The 21,104-nt window shown below is 34.3% G+C and overlaps 1 protein-coding gene across 1 annotated transcript in view; it reads left to right on the top strand.

Moving 5' to 3' along the window:
• The window catches only part of ADAMTS19 (ADAM metallopeptidase with thrombospondin type 1 motif 19), a 281,131-nt gene extending 261,362 nt beyond the window's left edge, over positions 1 to 19,769 (top strand). Inside the window, exons 22-23 of the mRNA XM_065874275.1 lie at positions 16,795 to 16,972; positions 19,379 to 19,769. Coding sequence (XP_065730347.1) covers positions 16,795 to 16,972; positions 19,379 to 19,530 — 330 coding nt within the window. The 3' untranslated portion in view covers positions 19,531 to 19,769. The remainder of the gene's footprint in view (positions 1 to 16,794; positions 16,973 to 19,378) is intronic.
• The last annotated feature ends 1,335 nt before the right edge of the window (positions 19,770 to 21,104 follow it).

Here is a 21,104-nt window from a genome sequence, read left to right on the forward strand (position 1 = left end):
ATACGCCATATATTTTCTGGCTGAACTTGACCTTTCTGCCTTTATGTGAACTTCTACAACTTCTTGTTTTCGTTATTGGAGGCCAATAGAGGAGCAAATAAAGGAGTGTTGTTTTATCTATTACACAGAATTTGGTCCTTCATGAAGCTTTTATAGAGTTAACTTTTCTGTGCAGTATTAACAAGTGGTTTATACTTATTCAAGTGAATTTTAAAGACAAACAAAACACCTTGGAACCACACAAAATCCTTGTTTAATTCTTAGGTTCCATTCATACACTATAATTTGAACTTAATTTAGTCCTTTAAAATTCTAGGAAATGAATAGCTTTGGCCACGTACCAAATTATGACATGATTAATAGATTTTTGGATAAGAGATTATGAGTCTTTTGTAATTATATAATTCAAAATAATGCTGGAAGCAGAAATAATTCTGGATGATTTAATTATACAGATAGTATGGTATAACTTTGTTTAGAAGCAGTAAATATAAAGCTTACAGTATTGTGAGCCACTTTTAACTTATCCTGCAAACGGAAACTACAGCATATTCATTTGAATAGAAGAGGAATCTAAAAACTAAGGTATTTTTTTCTAATAGGGGAATTGTATCAAACTAATATATGTTTTCTAACTATAAAACTTGCATTTAAGTTAATATGAATTCTACTTATTTTGAGATCATTCTTGTAGTGAAGATTTTCTAGTTCCAGGTAGTTACAGATCTCAAAATGGCATCTTACAATAATTTTTTGCATTTTCTCTGAAAACAGTGTTTTGGCTAAAACTCAAAATAAACCATATTGCTTGCTTAATAATTTATTTTTGTAACTATGAAAGACTTGCATGTATCTGGATTGTTTCTAGTAAAAATAATTTTCTTAATACACATACTTCAGATGGTATTGAAATCTACCTGATGTATTATATTGTCTTAGGACTCTGTAATAACTATGGGAAAATAAGTGTGCCTTTTCCTGAGTAGTTAGCACTCTCATATTTTAACAGAAGCTCAAAAAAATTTTTAACTTATCATGTAAATTTTACCAGTTCTGTAAGTGTGCTTTGTGTAACCAAGATTTATAACCTTAAAGTGGTCTCATATTGCATAATTCTTAAGTTAAAACAATTCGTAACAGGCAAGTGCATGATCAGAGAAACAATGTCATGAAAGGTTCTTTACTGACATACTGAAGTGTAGAAAGACAAATAGAAGATTTATTACCCTGTCATTTCGAGCTTTTCTTTTATCCAGATTGGTCAGCAGTCAATACAAGTGGTTTGGTTTGTACCATTTTACATGACCCTGAAAAAAACATTCTTTTATTTCTTACTCTTTGTTACGGTGGATTCTTAGAGAGACAGATCATGTGAATGTAAAATTCTGGGTAATAGGCTGTTCCCAAATCTCATAGGGTCCTTGGCCTGATGATCTGCCTTCAGTTTTCTACACAGAAGTTTGTCCCTCCAATTAACATGGACAGTGGTAATTGTGACTTATTACCATTGGTAGGAAATTACAAATAATCACAGAAGACGTTTCTTTTCACTGAAGGAAAACTCAGGAATCATTGAGGGAAATTTAAAGAAACAAAACTTGATCAAAGCAATCAGGAATATCCTTAAAAAAATGACTATATAATACCACATTTTTAATCATGTGTCTCTGCAGCCTAGTGTTTCTGCATTAAATGAAAAGGGACAAAAAAACCTAGATCCAAAAATTGCAAAGGAGGGATTTCTTGTTACCCAATGGCTAGGCTAGGACCTTAGGACTATGGATTCCTTCATATGTGGACTGACCCAGTGCTGCATATACCCCAACCCAATTAAAATAAACTTGCAGGATGTTCCAGAATCCAAATGCGGATATGTATAGATCACTGGTTTTAATACAACTAAACTGAGTGGGTTGTTACAGGTTAGTAGAGGGAAGCTCAGTCACTTGTTAGAAGGATTTACCAGTCAAATTTAAAGAAATAATTAGCAGTAATAGTAAATAACCAACTTAAATATCCTACTAGAATGTAAAAATAGAAAATGTTGTTCTGTACACTGCAAATCTCAAAGAGAGGCTATGGTATTTCACTTTTCTTTTTTACTTTTACCAAGGATCACTTTTACAGAGCATGTAGCTAGTTTGTTATTTAGTGTAACATACTTTAGGAAAGCTTACATTAGATTATTTAAATTTCAAAGACTAGCTTTGTAAATATTTTTTTCTAACTAGAGAAAATTTGTAGATGGAAACCAAACAGAAATAATCTGTAATTCAGAAAACTGTTCTTGGGATGGATTAGCATTTCTATTCAGAATTATTTTCTAATTACATCTACAAGTCTGTTGATATTTGGAAAAGATAACTGCTCATCATTTTTATAGTTATAGATAATCTCATAAGACAGGAAAATTTGAGCAGCTATCCCATAATCAAATATGAATCTATCATACTGAGTTCTATCATTGTTGGCTCAGTCAGTAAATCAAAGAAATCAAAGATTGTGGCCTTGGTTTTAAACATACAGACATTGAGGAAACCTATCCAAAGATATCCTAAAGAAGAGATATTTTGCATTATAGGAAAATCTACTTTAAAAATTCACTTATCTCTGAGTAAGCTGTTCATACTAAAGAAATTACTCAATGATAAGTAAGATGGTTTTTCTCAAGAAAAACTTTCTATTATGTCGTTTAGATACATCCACCAAATATTTACCCAACTTGCTACTCACCATTCTGTCTAAAAAATATAGCTGTCTTCTAAAGCATGCATAATAATCCCTAAACTGTTGGCTATCAAATTGTTTTGTCTCTGTCTCTTTGCACTGCCAGAGAATGGGACAATTTTGCATTGCTATCATTTTTATTCTTAATATCTCTCGAGCGTTGTATCTGTTGCCCCAGATATATAAAAATATTGAATTTCCAAAGCATTCGGATTACTCAAAGTAGTCAGACGCAGTTGGCTGATACGATTGAACATAGCAGAAATATATTAGCTTGAAAAGAATGAGGCACACATACTATGTGTATATGTCTTCTATCTAAAGAAAATGTATAATTTAGAGAGATTAGTGTCTATGTATACGTATGTAAGTGGGTGTGTGTATGTATATATATATAATGTATATATATATGCGTGTATAAGTATAATTAAATTATAAATTTTAGCATCCTTTGGATTGAAAAATGTGAGAGAAGTAATTTTTTTTAATCCACAGGGGTTAAAAATACTGTCTTCTTAATAGATCCTTGAAAAATCACTAGATTCTTAAAATAATGCTATCAGTGCTTTCATGCTGCATACCAGGGCATCTATAATTTCACCTTCTAAACCATACCTAGAAGTAATTCAGTAAATAAATGTCATTGAGTTAAAAATCACTCTTGATGTCCTTTATAGGGGATGGAGCATGGAGCGTGCCAAAACTCATTTTGGGGATATTGAACTTCAGTAGGTGGGAACAAGGGAAGGGTTTCACATAAAAATATAATGAAACTTGATGACTGTTATAAATCTAAAATCAGTAGTCTTAGCATTGAGTGTTTTTTACTTAGATGTAGTAAAGTATATGTTCATCAAATACCAGAGGATATCCAGAGATAGACATAGCCAGATCACCAGGACACCCAGAGAAAGACGTGTATACAATGCAAGAACAAATATACAAATGATCAGCTAGTTAGAAAGGCATCATATGGATGCAAAACGTAAATGAAAGGGAAAATCTTTTCACAAACAGGTCCCTGGTTTTGCTGCAGATTGACGGGGTGGCACCCCAGCATCTGCACAGCCAGAGTGCACGACCTGCATCGGTCTTGAATGCAGAAGAGCAGTTCCTTAGGCCCCCCAACCTCAATCCCCACATCTGTAAAATGTGCCAAAGCAACTGTAAGTCTCTCTAAATTTCAAAATACTCTAACTGTGCAGGTAAAAGTAATCCAGTTTCAGTGATGTGTATAGACCAAGGAAAAATATTTTGAGCTACTTAAAAAGGAAAGATCTACCTGAGGAGACAAAACACAAACAGCAGAATAGATTAGAAAAAAAAAAAATATGTATATATATAACCTTATTTTCAATATACAAAATATGTACAAGTCCACATAGGGTAAGAATTAAAACTAACAAACTTGTTTAGAAATAAATACGCACACACTTACACAAATTCAGGGCTCAGAGAGGCAGCATGAGAGAAGTGGGTTGAGGGATACCCAGGGGCTGACATACAGAGGAAGTTTGTTTTACTCAATTCTGCCCTGTTGCTTCCACATATGTTTTCCCATACTACTTCTAAGACTGGATGTTTTCAAACTTTTCAAAAAACACTTGATAGGTGAAAAAAATATCTCATTTTGAAATGCACACATTCTTGGACTCAACAGCTCTGTTGCCATAGCTTTTGCTTACAGACATTCTCAAATAATTTGCTAACTGCATTTATGAAGATGCTCATTGCAGCCTTGTTTGAAACAACAAAAATTTAGAAACAATCCATATATCCATTAACTAGTTACATAAATCAAAATACTATATTTAAACAGTAGAATACTGTACTTTATAAAAATATATTTGTATATACATACTGATAAGAAAATTTCTCCAAGAACTACTATTAAGTATGTAAATATTATGAAGAAGACTCATATAGTGTGAGTTATATTTACATATATTCTTTTTATACATATTAAAATTTTTCTGCACAGATATACAAAGAACAGTTTATCTGAATTACATTGAAAGAAAGGAACTTCTATGCTTATAATTCTACCATATCCATATATAACTTTTAATTTTATAAACTGGTTAATAGTTTTGGTCTGAAATTAAAAGAAATCTCTTACTTTCTTCATACTTACATTTTTCAGGCTGCAGTATCAACAGTGATTGATGTCATGGATATAGAGAGATGCTACGAGAATATTATAGAATTTCTAGGAAGGGGAGAGGATTTGATAAGTTAGGTAATTGGTGAGATAATTCAGTGTATGGAGTCAGACAGCCCTGAGTTTGAATTCTGAATTTTCTGTTCAGTTAAGTTACTGATTCCAAATGAAATAATTTATGAAAAATCATTAGCAAAGAGTCAGATACATAGTAACTAAGTAAATGCTGACTATTCGTATTGTAGTATCAGTAGAGATGGGGGAAATGGTTGGCTTTGAGAAATTTGTTATGAGGTTAAAATGAACAGGAGTGGGGTTGATTTTCTGTGGAGAGGTGAGAAGGAGGGAGGTGTTCGTGTGTTTAAGAGGAATCCCACGTTAGCTTTCTGGTCTGAAGAACTTGTATGGGTAATGGTTCTGTGATATGAGATACGGAAGCCTAGAGATGAATCAAGTTGGAGGGGAAGGTTTATGAATTCTATTTTGGACTGTTTCACGTGCCCATAAAAGAATTAAATACTGGTGTCTAGTAGATAGGTCAGAGGAGAGGAATGGGATGGAAACATACATTTTATAATCATCAACATTTAGGCAGTGCTTAAATTTTAAAGTATAAGCGTGCCCGAGAAGGGAGTATAGATGGAGAAGAAAAGATGCAGCCCTGAGAAACTCCCAGCTTTAAAGGCTTGTGAGAAAAGAAGCAACTGCTAGCAAAAAGGACCCAAAAAAAGGGGTATTCAGAGAAACAGGAGGAAAAGTTGTGAGAAACAAGAGAAGAAAGTATGCTTAAGAATGTTCAATGAAATGGAAACTCAGAAGGAGTTGAGGGGAGCCTATTTCTTTATTCTCAAATCTCAGTTGCTATAGGACTGTGCCAGTGGCATTCCTCATTTTATTTCCTCAAACCATATCCCACTCCCAATTTCCTTTTTCTTGAAAAATGTTAATACCGTCTTCCCAGATACTCAAGTAGAAGCTGTCCTTGGCACTTTTTCTTCTATACACAGGTAGTGTTTTGCCTGGGTTGCTCTTCACTCCCAGTATAATACTACAGTCCTTCTTATATTTTCACCAGGACTAGAGTAACAATATCTAATGTACTTTCTTACCCCCATATAGGGGGATGGCTTCACCACTCTATCCTATAGTTCACACAATTTCAGAGAATTGTCATTGGCTATACTGTCAACTACCAGATACTCACTCTGGCATTCAAAGCTTTCTATATTCTGGTCTTAACCTACCTTTTGAGAATTGTCTCATTATTCTCATTAATTCAGTATCTCCACTAAGCTCAGGCCTGAGCAGTTTGTACTTCTACAATCTCCATGTCTTTGTTTATACATTTCTCTTTGCCTAGAATGTGTTTTTTACAACCATCCAAGTCCTTTGAGGGCCAGTTCAAGTACCTAATTTCCCCAATAAATGACAGAATCTGTCTGCACTTATTGACTACATTAATTTCTCTCAATTACTTATTGCCTTATATTTTTGCTTTTTCATTAAGATTGTCTTAATCCTTTTACCCTTCTCACTCCTCTGAGTGACCAGACCATTGCATGACATGCGGTGATATTTATTGAATAAATGACTGCTTAAACTTCTTCAACAAGTAAGCAAAAATGTATGATACATGTAAGTATTGTACTTCTTTTCTTGTGGCCCATTTTATTTTTCTGACTCTCGTTCTATAACAACTACAATGTTTCATATAATTTACCACAAAAAATTAGTAACTACCTTATCTTTCACCAGGAAAATTAAGGTAATTGATATAATTTTATGTAAACATATGACTCCCTTGACCTTTTCCTGTATGGTATATCAAACTACTTAAAAATGTGATTTTGTTTTAAAAAGTAAATCCACCCTAATTTGAGTAACATGCTATTTAAGCCTAAAGGATGCTTAAGATTGAGGTTCAAGGAAGCTGGCAGACTTCTTTTGCATTTTCTGGAATTCATTTGGCTGGAATACCTGACAGGTTAGAGAGCAGTTATCTAACCTAGAAGAAAAGCAGCAGATGGAAGCAAAGTACACTTAAGAATTTTCTCTGTGAACTAGCAAATACTTGGTTTATTTCAGGTTGGAATAAGTTAAAAGTAGCTATATAATGCTCTCTGTGCTGTTTTAAATCAAGAGTTTATTTATTAAAAGCAAAACAAAAACACACACTTCTCTAACATGGCCACAGAAGGACCTGATCCATTTCTGACATAGAATTGTTGGACTAGACCTGGAAAGTATCTTATTTGAAAAGGAAATTCAATCACTGTCTTTCCAAACAGTGTCCCTGGTGGGAAGATGTTTCACTGGGATGATAGTGATAAAATAGAAATGTCTTGATAGTCTTTTTTCACCTCTGTAACATCCTATGATTCATAGGCTCAGCACTGACAGAATTGCAAATGTGCCCAAAACTTTGTGTTTAATTGCTTCTTAATGCAAAGCGTCTTTTTTTTAATTCCATCTTTGTGGTGATCAGTGTGTACTTTGATATAAAAAATGATTGGGGGGATTATTATGACCTTTCATAACGTATTCAGTTCTCTGCTAATCATTCATAAGCACTCTGCTTGATTTTTGCCACACACATTTCCTTGATTTGCAGTAACTATATGCAAACATTTTCATTAAAGGGACAAAAATAGTTTGAACTGTAGAACCAAACAAATATTTAAGTAAAGACATATGCAAAAAATCCTCAATGTCTGACCTCTAGGAATAGATTCAATTCCAAATACCCATGTGTTAAATTAAGCAGATGAACTACTTTAAAAAGATGCTGCAACCCTGACCAAAACAAACAGCAAATCTTACAAAACAAAGCTAACTTTTGTTCCTTAGTGTGCTTGTTTCACACTCACTTTATTAAAAAGTTTAAAGATGGAACTGCCAAACATATACATAAATGAATAGGAATGCTGTGCTAATAATTTCCAGTAGAAATCATCATTTAGTTTCCTTATGAGGTCCACTCTCCACTGTGAATGCTACTTCACTCTTGTTAAACCACTTTGGAATAATCCATTTATTCCCAAAGACAAATTATCCAAGTCAATGCTGTTAACCTTGTTATAGATTGGCACTTATCATTACGAATTATATCAGGTTCTAGAAGACTATTATATTGGTTAAAAAAAATTGAACTCTGTCTGCCAGTGACAATTTTCTCTTAATTTAGGAATTCCTATTTCTTACAGAGGCCAGCTGGAAATGAGTAAAGCATTACAGAGCCTTCCTTAGCTGTTGGCCTGGAGAATACACATTCTCTCCAAAATATATATCTTTGGCACAGTCTAGAAGGAAGGAATCTCGGGTAATCTCTGTCCTGGCCAAGTGTGAGAATTATTATTTTTAACCCCTAAATACACTGAAATTTGTGGGGGTTTTTTTTCAAGGAATTTAAAAGCAAACTAGTTTAGTTATGTTTGTTATCCAATAAAACTCCAAATAAATACTGTACAGTAGTATTTTTACTTTCGGGCTTTCTGCCTCTTTGGTATAATGTTTAAGAGGACATTTTACAGGATTTAAGCTTGAAGAGTTTTACAATTTAACTTTAGAGTTTAACATGCACAGATAGATAATTCCATAAACTCACTGCCAAACTAGTTGATTATTTAACCTAAGTGTACACATTTACTCATACCATAGTGTCCCAATTGGTTCCCAAACCTGGGTTATCTAAATATTCCAAGTAACTAACTAGCACCAAACAGTGTCTATCTGACTATTCTGAAGTCCAGAAAGGAAAGGTAGAAACTAATATTTAACCAGTGATTTTAAGATTTGGCATTTTACCATAGGATCCCAATACCTAAGACGAGATGTGGAAGTCTTTTGTAGCTCCATGCTGAAAATCACATATGCAGAAAAGATCTACTTGATCTCAGGACCCATGGAGCACAGAAGCAGTGCAAGAATCAGAGATCAGTGGAAGTAATTAGCGTCTCTTCTCTAAATAGGAAAGTAGTTAAGAGATATTTATGGATATCCCATTTTTAAAGGGTTCTTAAGTGAAATTAAGTTGTCCAGAAGTACATAGGTTACTTCTTGGACAAAAAGACAACAGTGTTCTTTGGTGAATTTGACAGAGACATGATACCACGTAGATTATATCATGAGCCCTTGTGGATATTCCTACATGATTCATGAATTTTCAGTGACAGGAAGACAATTTTGCACTTTACAAAAGTGGATTCAAGTGGTACTATGGATGAGCTTTGAGAGCCTCCTAAAATCGTGTTCACTATTTTTGTCCCTCATTTTGGCACTTTATAAACTTGTAGATAGCTATTTATTGGCGCCTGTGCAGCCTTTTTTCTTTGAATTAAACATGTTTTACCCAAACAGAGCATGTTTGCTATTATTCACTAGTATTTAGTGGATTTATGCCTCTAAGCATTGTGGTATTCATAGAAACTTTGGGGAACAATACATGTAGATTATTTTTAAAAGATACATATTCTTGATAAACATATTCAAACCTATCACAAAATGAATATTTCTATATAATATAATGAAAGTTTAGTAACAGAATACACTCATCCCTTATATGTTTATATGATCCATCAAAAATGTATTTATACCATTGTTCTATTTAAGACCTAATTATCCTCAATGCATCAGATTAGACTTGAAAACTTAAAGAGTTTCATCAGGCCACAGTTATTTTATAGCACACGCTCACTGCCTTTGAACATAATGGAATTATAACATCAATAAAATGTCTCAAGATAAATGGCCTTTCCTTGAACACCTAGTATAAGGTGTTTACATATTTTTCCAAGTATTAAACCAAGATCTTAGCAACACTGTCTATTAATGCCATAAATAATACTGTCAGGTGTGAAATTTCCATGGTCAGTTTCTTACTGCAGTTTGCTTTTTGGGCACTGCCTCACCACTCATCGATCCTTTGTGGTGGAAGAAAGGATTCCACATCTTGGCTTGTCCATGAGATGGACTTTACAGCCATTCAGAGTTCATTTCATTCCTTTGTTTCTATGACAATGCCTCAGTTGCTAATTTGTTAAGAATTTTTTGAGTATAGTTTTTTTTCCTACATTTTTTTCTATGTCCCTCATTTGTTCACGTTTAGGCCAGTCCACAAATTTGCCAAATCATTCTAGCATCTTAACCTGCCTTTACCAGTACTGGCAAACCCTGCCCACTCAGAGCTATCACTACCTTAGTAAATATAACTTTCCAAGAGTTCACGTCTATATATATCACCAGATCCTCCTTGGCCATTTTTAGAATATTATAAACATCTGAGTTAGGTAAACGTCTACTGTACCCTTCCACCAGCTTGGCCATTGCTTATTTTTCCCCAGAGATTTCCCTTTCAGTTAGTTTATTTAAATGAAACTTTCTTAGGTAAAATAAAGCAAGTCAGGTCTTATTGTGTGGTGTAAGAATAACAAAAAGGAAGTTTTAGATAATGGAAATAGTTATAAGTTTATATAATATATATATATCTCATTTTAAAAGAGGATAAAGCCTTCTTCTTGCTAATTTGCTACCATTTGTATTCATGGTTCTCATTTACTAAACTATTTCTCTAATCATTTTAATAGTCCAAACTTTGAATTATTGAGGAAGTTTCCTTTATCATGTTTAGTGTTTGACATGCAAACTGTAAGGTTGACATAATTTAATACAGTCTTAGAAATTGTCACTAATGTCCCAGGTCAAGAAAGGGTTTATTCCATTATAAGAGAAATATATCACAATATTATCTAAAGATATTATAACACTCATGTACTCAAGTGCAAGGGAGGTCATAATTTTCTCAGGTAGATTGAAATGATGAATGTCACTAAGTCAAACAGATTTTATTTTCAGAGCCTTTGGGGCTCATTTTTTGGTGGGAAAGAGGGATTACCAACATCAGTTTTTCTTGTGCCTTGCTGCTTAAGTTTGTTCTAAAGATTACTATTTCCCTTTATACTGTAGTAAACCTGGTACATCAAGATTGCATTTCCTGTTCAGAATTAAAGGCTTCTAGTTCATGGAATTGGTTTGTGAGGTGCTTAGTTTCAAAGGTCCTTCAGGGCAATATTAAAACTGTTTGGGGAACAGACTATTTGTCAGACAGTACAGGTCTCTCTAATTAAAATACTTTAGTCAGGAAATTTTCCTTGTAAAAGATCAATGGCAAGTTATCTGGTGCACCCTATGTTTTTTTTTTTACCAGTTGCTGGCAAATTGATGTTGACATTTTAGCATTTGATCCTTTAGTGGAGGTCTATAGTGCTGCTGTGTTTCAAGTATTTTTTAACTTAGTACATATGTGAAGAGCAAGGTTTAAAATGTATTAGAAAAAAGACAGAAGGAAAGAAGGAAGGGAGGGCGGGAGGACTGGAGGAAGGAAGGAAGGAAAAGAGGGAGGGAGGAAGGGGAGAGAAAGCCATTGAACTTGATCTAAGATCTGTAGAGACACAGTAGAAAGAACATTGTATTGGAATCCTAAGATGTGCATTTGTTTCTCCTTCATATGGAGCAAGTCTTTATCACCTTCTCCATGAGTCCTTCCCTGATCATCCCATATGAATTGCTAAACCCCATACCCCCAATTTTCCCAGTCCTCCTTCCCAGCTTTAATTTTTTCCACAGCACTTGTCAATATCTAATATACAATGTTTTTTAATTCTTGACCTTCTTGCTCTCCAGTATTACAGTGTAAACTCCTTGAAGGCACATATTTTTGTCCATTTTGTTTACTATCACTTCCCTGTATCCAGAACAGTATTTGGTACGTTGTAGAGTTTCAGTAAATATTTGTTGAATAAATGAATGAAATAATCTCTATGAGCCTTACTCTTGCCATCTGTAAAATTATTAGGGTTATGAGGAAGATTAACCAAGACATTATGTGTAAAAGCATATTAGATAGTGCCTGGAATATAATAGGTATTTCGTGTGTCCATTCATTTGTGTTTATCATGTAATATACAGATCTATCAGTAAGTTGTCTAGATAGTCTGACAGCGTGTCCCAGATTAGCCAGAACAGTCCCCTTTTATGCCCACAGTCTAGGAATAATTATCAGCAACTTCGTTCACAAGTGCCCTGATTTGGACGATAAATTCTATGATCACTCTATCTAAAGATAAAGCAGGCTTGTGAATTGTCCTTAAGGCGAAAGAGTTTATCTCATACCACATAGCCTGAGTTATAGTAAAACAAAACCAAAAAGGCCTTCTAATTCGTTCGTTTTAGGTTAAGAATGAGATATGGGGATAAGAGGTTATTTGGCAGGATAGGGAAAAAGGGAAGATTTTTAACTGTTAACATAAAGAGAAATATTAGCAATCTTCTAGTATCAAGTAATGTGTAAGTGTCCAGTCTTTGAATTTAGTACATGTGGGTTCAAACTCCTATACCACCACTTCTTAGCTATAAAACTGTGGACACTTTGTTTCACTTATTTGAGCCTCTATTTTCTCATCTGTGTAAAAGGAATAATAATAGTACTCATTGGCTTCATATGAGGTATTAAAATAAATGTAACCTCTAACACAGTACCTGGCATATAATAAATACTAAGTAATGCTAACTACTATTAGTATTGTATGGAGTGAAAGCTTTCAAAAGTAATATTATTGGTTCCCTTTGATCCTAAAGCAACAAACTGGTTCCATAGCACAACTGATTATTTAAAATATTAAACACTTGGCTAAGAATGGGTGAAATTGCCCAGCTTCCACAATGTTTCGTAATCTAACTCCATCTATTTTAGATCATTGCATTTTGTTGTAAAGTTTATTGAATAAAGTACCAGCCCCATAGTATTAATAATTTCTGCTGCTTTTAGCTTCTGCACAGAATCCTGAACATGATGGGTGATCAGTAAATACTTGAAAAGCCAATAAATGATTGAATATTCTGAAACATTCAAAAAACTATAATTTTGAGACTTCATTTAATAGACGCCCATGATACCATTGTTGGGTCGCATAGTGAATAATTAGATAATGAAATTAGCATCTTTACTTTTATGCAGTGTCACCACTTAAAAATTGCCTGACTACGGGCTTCCCTAGTGGCGCAGTGGTTGAGAGTCCGCCTGCCAATGCAGAGGACACAAGTTCGTGCCCCGGTCCGGGAAGATCCCACAAGCCGCGGAGCTGCTGGGCCCGTGAGCCATGGCCGCTGAGCCTGCGCGTCCGGAGCCTGTGCTCTGCAATGGGAGAGGCCACAACAGTGAGAGGCCCGCGTACTGAAAAAAAAAAAAAAAAATGCCTGACTACAGTAACTTTTAATAATAAGTTATTTGGAATTTTTCCTTTTGTAGTAATTTAGACCTGGAAGTGTAGCTATGATCTACTACAATGCGTTGCTTTACAAAAAGGAAAACTAAGTCCCAGGTACGTTAGGTTCTAGAGATAGTATTAGAGCCCAGGTCTCCTCATTTCAAGCCAGAATTATTTTGACTTTTTCTTTTAATGTCTGTCTGTCTTTAATCATAGTGATGTGATTTGAGAAATATCCAATTATTTAGAGGTATCTTCCATAATAAAGTAAGGAATAGTTTAGAAGATACTTTGGGATTTCAATTGTTCCATTTCAAACATCTGTTTATTTTTCACACACTTGTAATAAAATTTTTACCACTGTGTATTTTATAAAGAACATAATTACTAGTAAAAGCTTGATATTTTTATTATTAAAGTATTCTAATGAAAATTAGATTCTAAGGCTATTAGAGTAATTTCATAATAAAGCTTATTCCATTTGTTTCAAAGGCAGGAATGATACCATTTTAATTAAATGATTTTTTTCTCTTAATTTAAAATATTTTTTTATGGAAGGCACTCTTCAGCCTTTATCTGCTAAAATCATGTACTCTGAGTTATCGTGTAGCTGTAGTTACTTTGTAATCCTGAAAAATGATGTTACTTTGTAATCCTGAAAAATGATGTTACTTTGGTTAACACATGTCCTTTGGAGTTGATATAAGATTAGCTGAAAGTATTGAGAATAGTCTGTGATTGATTACTAGGCTTCTTTGACATATGATTGAGAACCTTCTCTATTGCATCAGAATGAGTTCATCTATTATAAAACTCCCATTGTTCTTTTTGTTTCTCAAATATTGTGATTACTTCCAAGGTCTCCCAAAATTTTAGGAGTAGATACTAGAATATTTTTCCACATAAACTTAACCCCTTAAAAGTTTTTAGTTTAACTGTTTTGAATTTTCCTGAAAATATTTCTAAGAAGCATGGTGTCTATATTTAAATACTTACATCCATTCTATTAGTGATACTAAGATACATACTTCCAAGGGGGAAAGACCATGTCAAACAGTTACTCCTCTTACAATAGTTTTTAAGTTATAATAAAGCTTAAACTGAACTGGAAACATTTAGATCCTATAGAAGTTAACAAGAAAAAAAAATCAGATTTAAAGGCATGTAATATCCCAATTGTTGTTCTTTAATCTGCTGTTTGCATAAAGCTAAGAATTCATCAGATACAAGGAGGATTATATGCAGAAGTATTTACAGAATAAAATTTAGAAAGATCAGTCATCTATAAAGTAGATGCATGCTAATAGCATGCACATAAAATTGTATTATTCTTAGTAATCTATTTTCATACCTGATATGTAGGTTTTAGTACTGAAAGTGATATGACAGTGAGCCTAATTTCGAGAGATTTACCAAGAAACAAACTAGATACATGAAAAAATACTAATCAAAGGTAAAAAGTAATACACACTGGCCTACATTAAATGCAAAACACATGCTATTGACCAGTAGCTTCCTAACTCAGGCTGTGCGGCAGAATCACCTAGATACTTCTTTTTTTTAATGTATATTCCCATCAGACTCAATCTGTTTCCTGACTTAGAAATTCTAAGCCTTCAAATCTATAGTGAAAAATTTTTTTTCTCCAAGTGATTCTAAGGGGTAGCTTCAGATGGATGGATATATGGTTTTGAAGCATAAATATGCATAAGTAGTTGGGATAATTGTGGACCACTTCATGGAAGTAGTGGATTTGAGATTGTGTTTTGAAAAGAGGCTAGGCACAGTTGTAATTGTGGGAGTAGAAAGTGCCTGGGCATGATTAGTGTTTTATAGAGCAAATGATCCCTGAAGCAGAGAGGTGGAAAATTGTTTGAGGAGCTAGATAAATGCCAGCCTGGAGATTTGGGGAACTCGATAACTGAAGTTTTTTCCAAGGAGATCTTATATATATATAAAGCAATTTTAAAAGAATACATATTCTGTGTTAATATTTGGGATTGACTGGAAGGCTGGGAACTAAAGACAAAGTAAACAGGAGCAGACAGATTTGAGGTTTCAAGGGTTTGTGTAGAATGCTTCTTGAGCTAATGAAAAGAAGAGCAGGGGACCCAAGATGATCGTAAAGGAAGAACTGAAAATTCTTACAAAGAAAATGCAATCCTAACAATGACTTGGTCAGATACAAAGGGGAACAAACATTACAAACCTTGTGCCTGCATATCTAAAAGGTGACAATCAGAAAGTAGTTACCAGTTTTCAAATAGAGTACACCGAGATCATCTCTGTAAAGAGTTCTAAGTTTTTTAGAACTGTTTAGCCAGATATGGCTAAATCCTTACCACATAGAAAATAGTATAACTAGTAAATAAATTACTATTTTCAGAAACACAAGAACATGTAATTTTGATACCATAAAATAATTGTATTTTCTCATTCAACTCAACATCAGTTTATTTGTGTAACAAATTAAATCTAGTGATATATATGGACCCAAGAGACTTCTTTAATAAACAAACATTGTAAGTTAAATATGTTCTCTGAAATATCTTACAAATGAAGACAAACTACATTTAGCTGAAATACAAGGAATCCATTAAAAGGTACTTATTAGAAAGATACATATTATCAAATATTATTTGCACAATTTTGGGTGTCATGTAATCTGCAAAGTCATAGCAGTTATTTCAATAACACATCAGGTTGATAAGCCATGTTGATATTCTTTTTTTTAAATAAATTCATTTATTTTATGTATTTATTTTTGGCTGAGTTGGGTCTTTGTTACTGCGCGCAGGCTTTCTCTAGTTGCAGCGAGCGGGGGCTACTGTTCATTGCGGTGCGCAGGCTTCTCATTGTGGTGGCTTCTCTTGTTGCAGAGCACGGGCTCTAGGCGCACGGGCCTCAGCAGTTGTGGCACATGGGCTCTAGAGCGCAGGCTCAGTAGTTGTGGCAGACGGGCTTAGTTGCTCTACAGCCCACGGCGTGTGGGATCTTCCCGAACCAGGACTTGAACCCGTGTCCCCTGAATTGGCAGGCAGATTCTTAACCACTGCGCCACCAGGGAAGCCCCCAGCCATGTTGATATTCTTTTTTTTTCATGTTGATATTCTTAATAAACATTTTAAGGCCAGAGCAAATGGAGTGGATGAGTACATTGAAAGGCTATAACGAGGATCTGGCTCCACAGTTGGACATATCTAACTCTCAAGCATCAATGACTAAATTAAAGAGCAGTGAATCAATTATTTGTTGCAAACTAGATATTAAAACTTTAAAAACTGTCCGCCCAAGTTCATTACTTACTGGTATCACCCACTCTCTTTCCCAAGTCATACTCTCCAGCTTTTTTTTTTTTAATCTTATTGAAGTATAGTTGATTTACAATGTTGTGTTACTTTCTGCTGTAAATTTTTTAATCGCCTATGTCCTTCATTGTCCAAAGCTCTGCCTTAGGTCAGCTAGATATTCTGAACAGCACTGTGACCAAGTTATGAGCAACAACATTTCTGACCCATGTTTTACATTAACCCTGGATGTTGTGGCTCATGTCCAATTTTAGCAAATATAAGGAGAAGGTGGCTTACAGCCTAGAGAAAGGAAACAACAAAAAGAACATTTAACAAAACCTTGTATCTCTCCTAGTGCTCAATTACCTGTGGCAAAGGAATGCAGTCCCGTGTTATTCAGTGCATGCATAAGATCACAGGAAGACATGGAAATGAATGTTTTTCTTCCGAAAGACCTGCAGCATACAGGCCATGTCACCTTCAGCCCTGCAATGAGAAGATTAATGTAAATACTATAACATCACCCAGGCTGGGTAAGCAGACCAAAAAGGGGATGATTTTGAGAAACATGGAAATGATCATGGCTTCTTCTATTTTGCATATCACTTTAAAGCTTAGTTATCAATCTATACTAATTAGTTTGGTTCTGACTAAATTGGATCTATTCAACTATAGTTTAGTCCAGATGATCATGTGGGTAAAAAATCCTAAAGACTAAACTATTTTCATTCCTGAGCTGTCTACTCAGGTCCAGGCCCTGGAAATATGAATGCCATACCACCCAAGGTCATCCTATACAGGGTTGAAGGATGTAACCATATTTTTGGTTCTGACCCATCCCATGGCAGAACCCTCAATTAAGGTAATGTCTATGGAAAGGTGAGGTTGTAGTGTACACCTTGGACCTCTTCATTGTTAATAGCCTTCCTTGTGATCCTGGGTACGAATTATCCTTTGGAGAGACAAAGAGCAAAAAAATCACTTTCAAGGAGAACAGATGCATGTATCTACACCCCTGAACAAGAAGTACCGTTTTTTTCATCTTTAAGGACATAATGTTAAATAAAAATAAATAGTAGTAACATTGATTTACATAGTTTTTATGTTATAAAATGCTTTCACATATATTCTCAATTCCTGCTATTTAATCTAATACATCATCAAGAAGTAGACTATGTATTTTAAGTATATATACCCTGCAGTTGAATAACAAATATTCATGAATGAATTAGCCTTTAATTTTGTGGCAGTTAGTGGCTTTTAATAGCACTGCTGCCTGGATCTCACTGGGTTAATACACGTTTAACACCTTCAGTTGTTTTTTTTTTAATTAATTTTTATTAGAGTATAGTTGATTTACAATGTTGTGTTAGTTTCTGCTGTACAGCAAAGTGAATCAGTTATATATATACATATATCCACTCTTTTTTAGATTCTTTTCCCAGATCGGTCATTACAGAGTATTGAGCAGAGGTCCCTGTGCTATACAGTAGGTCCTTATTAGTTACCTATTTTACATATAGTAGTGTGTATATGTCAATCCCAGTATTCCAGTTTATCCCTCCCCCCTTTTCCTCCTTGGCATACTGAGTGAAGTAAGTCAGACAGAGAAAGACAAATATCGTATGATATCACTTATATGTGGAATCTAAAAAAGTGGTACAGATGAACTTATTTACAAAACAGAAATAGAGTCACAGATCTAGAAAACAAACTTATGGTTACCAGGGGGGAAAACCTTCAGTTTCAATTTGTATGTATAATCTCCAGGGGATCAGTTTAATCATACAGAATAATATTGCCAAAATGCAAGGAGCTAAATTGTCATAGATACTTTTCCAGGCATACGATTCAATCAAATGGAAAAGTTTGTGTTCTTCATGGAAATATAAAAATTCTCTTTTTTAAGCCAAATAATTAACATTTCTAAGAAATAATCAGTTCAAGTAGAATTAAGACTAGTTAAGACAAAAAGTTAAGCAATCCTAGAGCAGATGCTCTAAATCCTTGTATTCAAAAACAGCATAATCCCTTTCTCCAACAATTATTTGGAGTCCTTCTTGAAGTATCATGTGTCAGAAAATAATGAATTAAAAGGAGAATTTAATTAAAACTCCATTTTCTCTGTTCATTTTTTCTTGAAGGCACATCCCCAAACACAGAAGCACAGTGGTTGGAAAATCTTAAGGTTTTTTAACATAAATTAATGAATCATACTAGAATAGTGGCAAAAGGAACAATTGTAGCAGAACTGCCTTTTATTATACATGCCAGAACACGCTATTTCTTCAGAAAAACTGGGGCCAAATCTACATGACTGAATTTTTTATACCAAGAGCTCATTTCAAGCACTTTATTGCTGTAAATTTTAGTCACTTTTGATAATCAGCTTTGATTTTAAGGATGCCTGAAATTGCAATTCTTAAATATCCCAGTTAGACATGTCTGCTATCTAGGAAATGAGGAATGTGAAATAAGTGTGAGCAGATTTTTGTTTTGCTATGTCTTCGCAATGTCATCCATAACAATACTTATTAATTTGTATTCTCGTAATGGTGGACATATTGAACACATTCCTTTTCTTTTTAATCTCTCAACTAAAAATCCAAAAGAAGGTTAAATGAAAGCCATGAAATGGAAACTTAAAAGCCATTTGCAGTACACTTATTGGATTTGGGAACTCTATCTTTAATAAGTCTATAAAAGTTCATGAGTAAGACCATTATTCATTCACTTTACTCCTTTATTATAGGGTGTGTGTGTGTGTGTGTGTGTGTGTGTGTGTGTGTGTGTTTCTTTATCTTTTATGCTCCGTGAGGTAATATACACGAGTCAACGTGTGTGTACAAAATGCCCCAACTTAAGTGATTGTTCTTTGTTTCTACTCATGACACCTAGTTTATCTCATGACACCTAGTTCCCTGTGTTCTGCTTCACAGCTGCTCTGACTTTCAAGTGCCTGGGAAATCAGTGGCCTGTGTACTGCCGGGTGATACGTGAGAAGAACCTCTGTCAGGACATGCGGTGGTATCAGCGCTGCTGTGAGACGTGCAGGGACTTCTATGCCCAAAAGCTGCAGCAGAAGAGTTGACCTCTAGCAGGCTGGCTGGCTAACAGCTCTTTGCAATTACATTATTTATAAACACACACACTAGCATGTTTTTCAGACCAAATATTATCAGATTACATATAATTTAATCAAATTAATTTATTTTTTTGCCTGCCACACATCCAATATGGTGTTTGTTTTGGTTCTACAAACATTTTGATTTATACTATATGGCTTCATAAATAATTTTATATAAATAAGTTGGATCCAGTTTCCGGAATAAAAATAAAAAGGGAAAAAGAAAAAAACCAAGATCTTTAGGCTTTAAAAAAACCAAAAGAAAACAAACAAAACATTTTTTTAAATTAGGGCCGTCTCTAAGATGCTACTCTCTCCCCGACAATACCATTGAGTTATCCAGAATGTATACTAATTTAGCATAATAGTTTAGTTATATATGGAGAGAAATCATTTTTGTTTTTTGGTATCCTGATGCAGAACTAGCCCATTTTCTGTAATCTGCAGTAGATGTGTCAACATAACAAACCTCATAGTGTTGAACAGGTTTTTAGAGAATGTATTATGCATTGCGTTCAGATTTAGAGATATCCATAGGAAAAATTCTACTGTAATTATAGCCTTATTTTAATAGTGAAAAAGAAAAGTCAAAATAGAGACTTTGATCATGTTCATGAACGTGTACTTGAACACAAGTATTGTAACAATGAAACACTGTAATGATTTACACTGAATCACCATTGCACTGTTGATATAGTGTAGAGAAACCGTTATAGAAATGGTAACATCCTACAAAAATGTGTATTATTTTAACATGTTGTCATTAGATTTTAGCTTTTTAAAATATTTTGAACAAAGAAAGCGTTGATCCCCTCATTTCCTTGTATCTTTTTAGCAGATCTATAAAAGAGTATAGTACTTAGCCTCACAAATCATAATGAGAAAATTTACTAGTTTTCAGTCTTTTCCCTAGAAACAAGGAAAAACAAAAAGCTTATAACACTGTGGTAGTTTCATTGTGTTTTTTCTTTCTAAAACTTAAAAAAGTTTTACAATTCTGTGAAACGTTTAAAAACCAGCTTAAAGGTTTTCTTGTGAGAAAATATTGTACATGATTCACATGATTTCTTAGATTTTTCAATAAAATATGTGAAACTTCCTGCTGAGAGGCAATTCTTCATGAGTCTCTCACATTTCCACATGTCTTGGCACTGTCTGCTTTTGTTCTGGAGTATCTTCTAAAGGATGTTTGTGTAATGAATAGCCTTGGAAGGTAAAGATAGCGTCTTTTTTTTGGAGCAAAGGGCAGACATTCTTATTTCTCATTATGAAAGTTTCAGGTTCCTTAAAATAGGGGTCCCTCTCCTGTAATACAGTTCACTGCATGTACAGGTACCGCCTGGCTCTCTTCATGTCACCCTGTGGGAATTGGGGCTCAGGGAACCAGTGCAGGAAAATGCTGATTCTCTGGCTACTGCTGTTGCCACAAGTAATAAAGTCCTTTGTCTCTAACCCAGGAATTTTATGTCTTCTGCCCTGAAAGTGTGGCAGGCCAACTTGCTAGATTGCAAGTAGAGTAAAGCCTCAAAGTCTTCACA

The sequence above is a fragment of the Phocoena phocoena genome, chromosome 3 (assembly GCF_963924675.1).
Source record: "Phocoena phocoena chromosome 3, mPhoPho1.1, whole genome shotgun sequence".
In the NCBI taxonomy this organism is placed as follows: domain Eukaryota; kingdom Metazoa; phylum Chordata; class Mammalia; order Artiodactyla; family Phocoenidae; genus Phocoena; species Phocoena phocoena.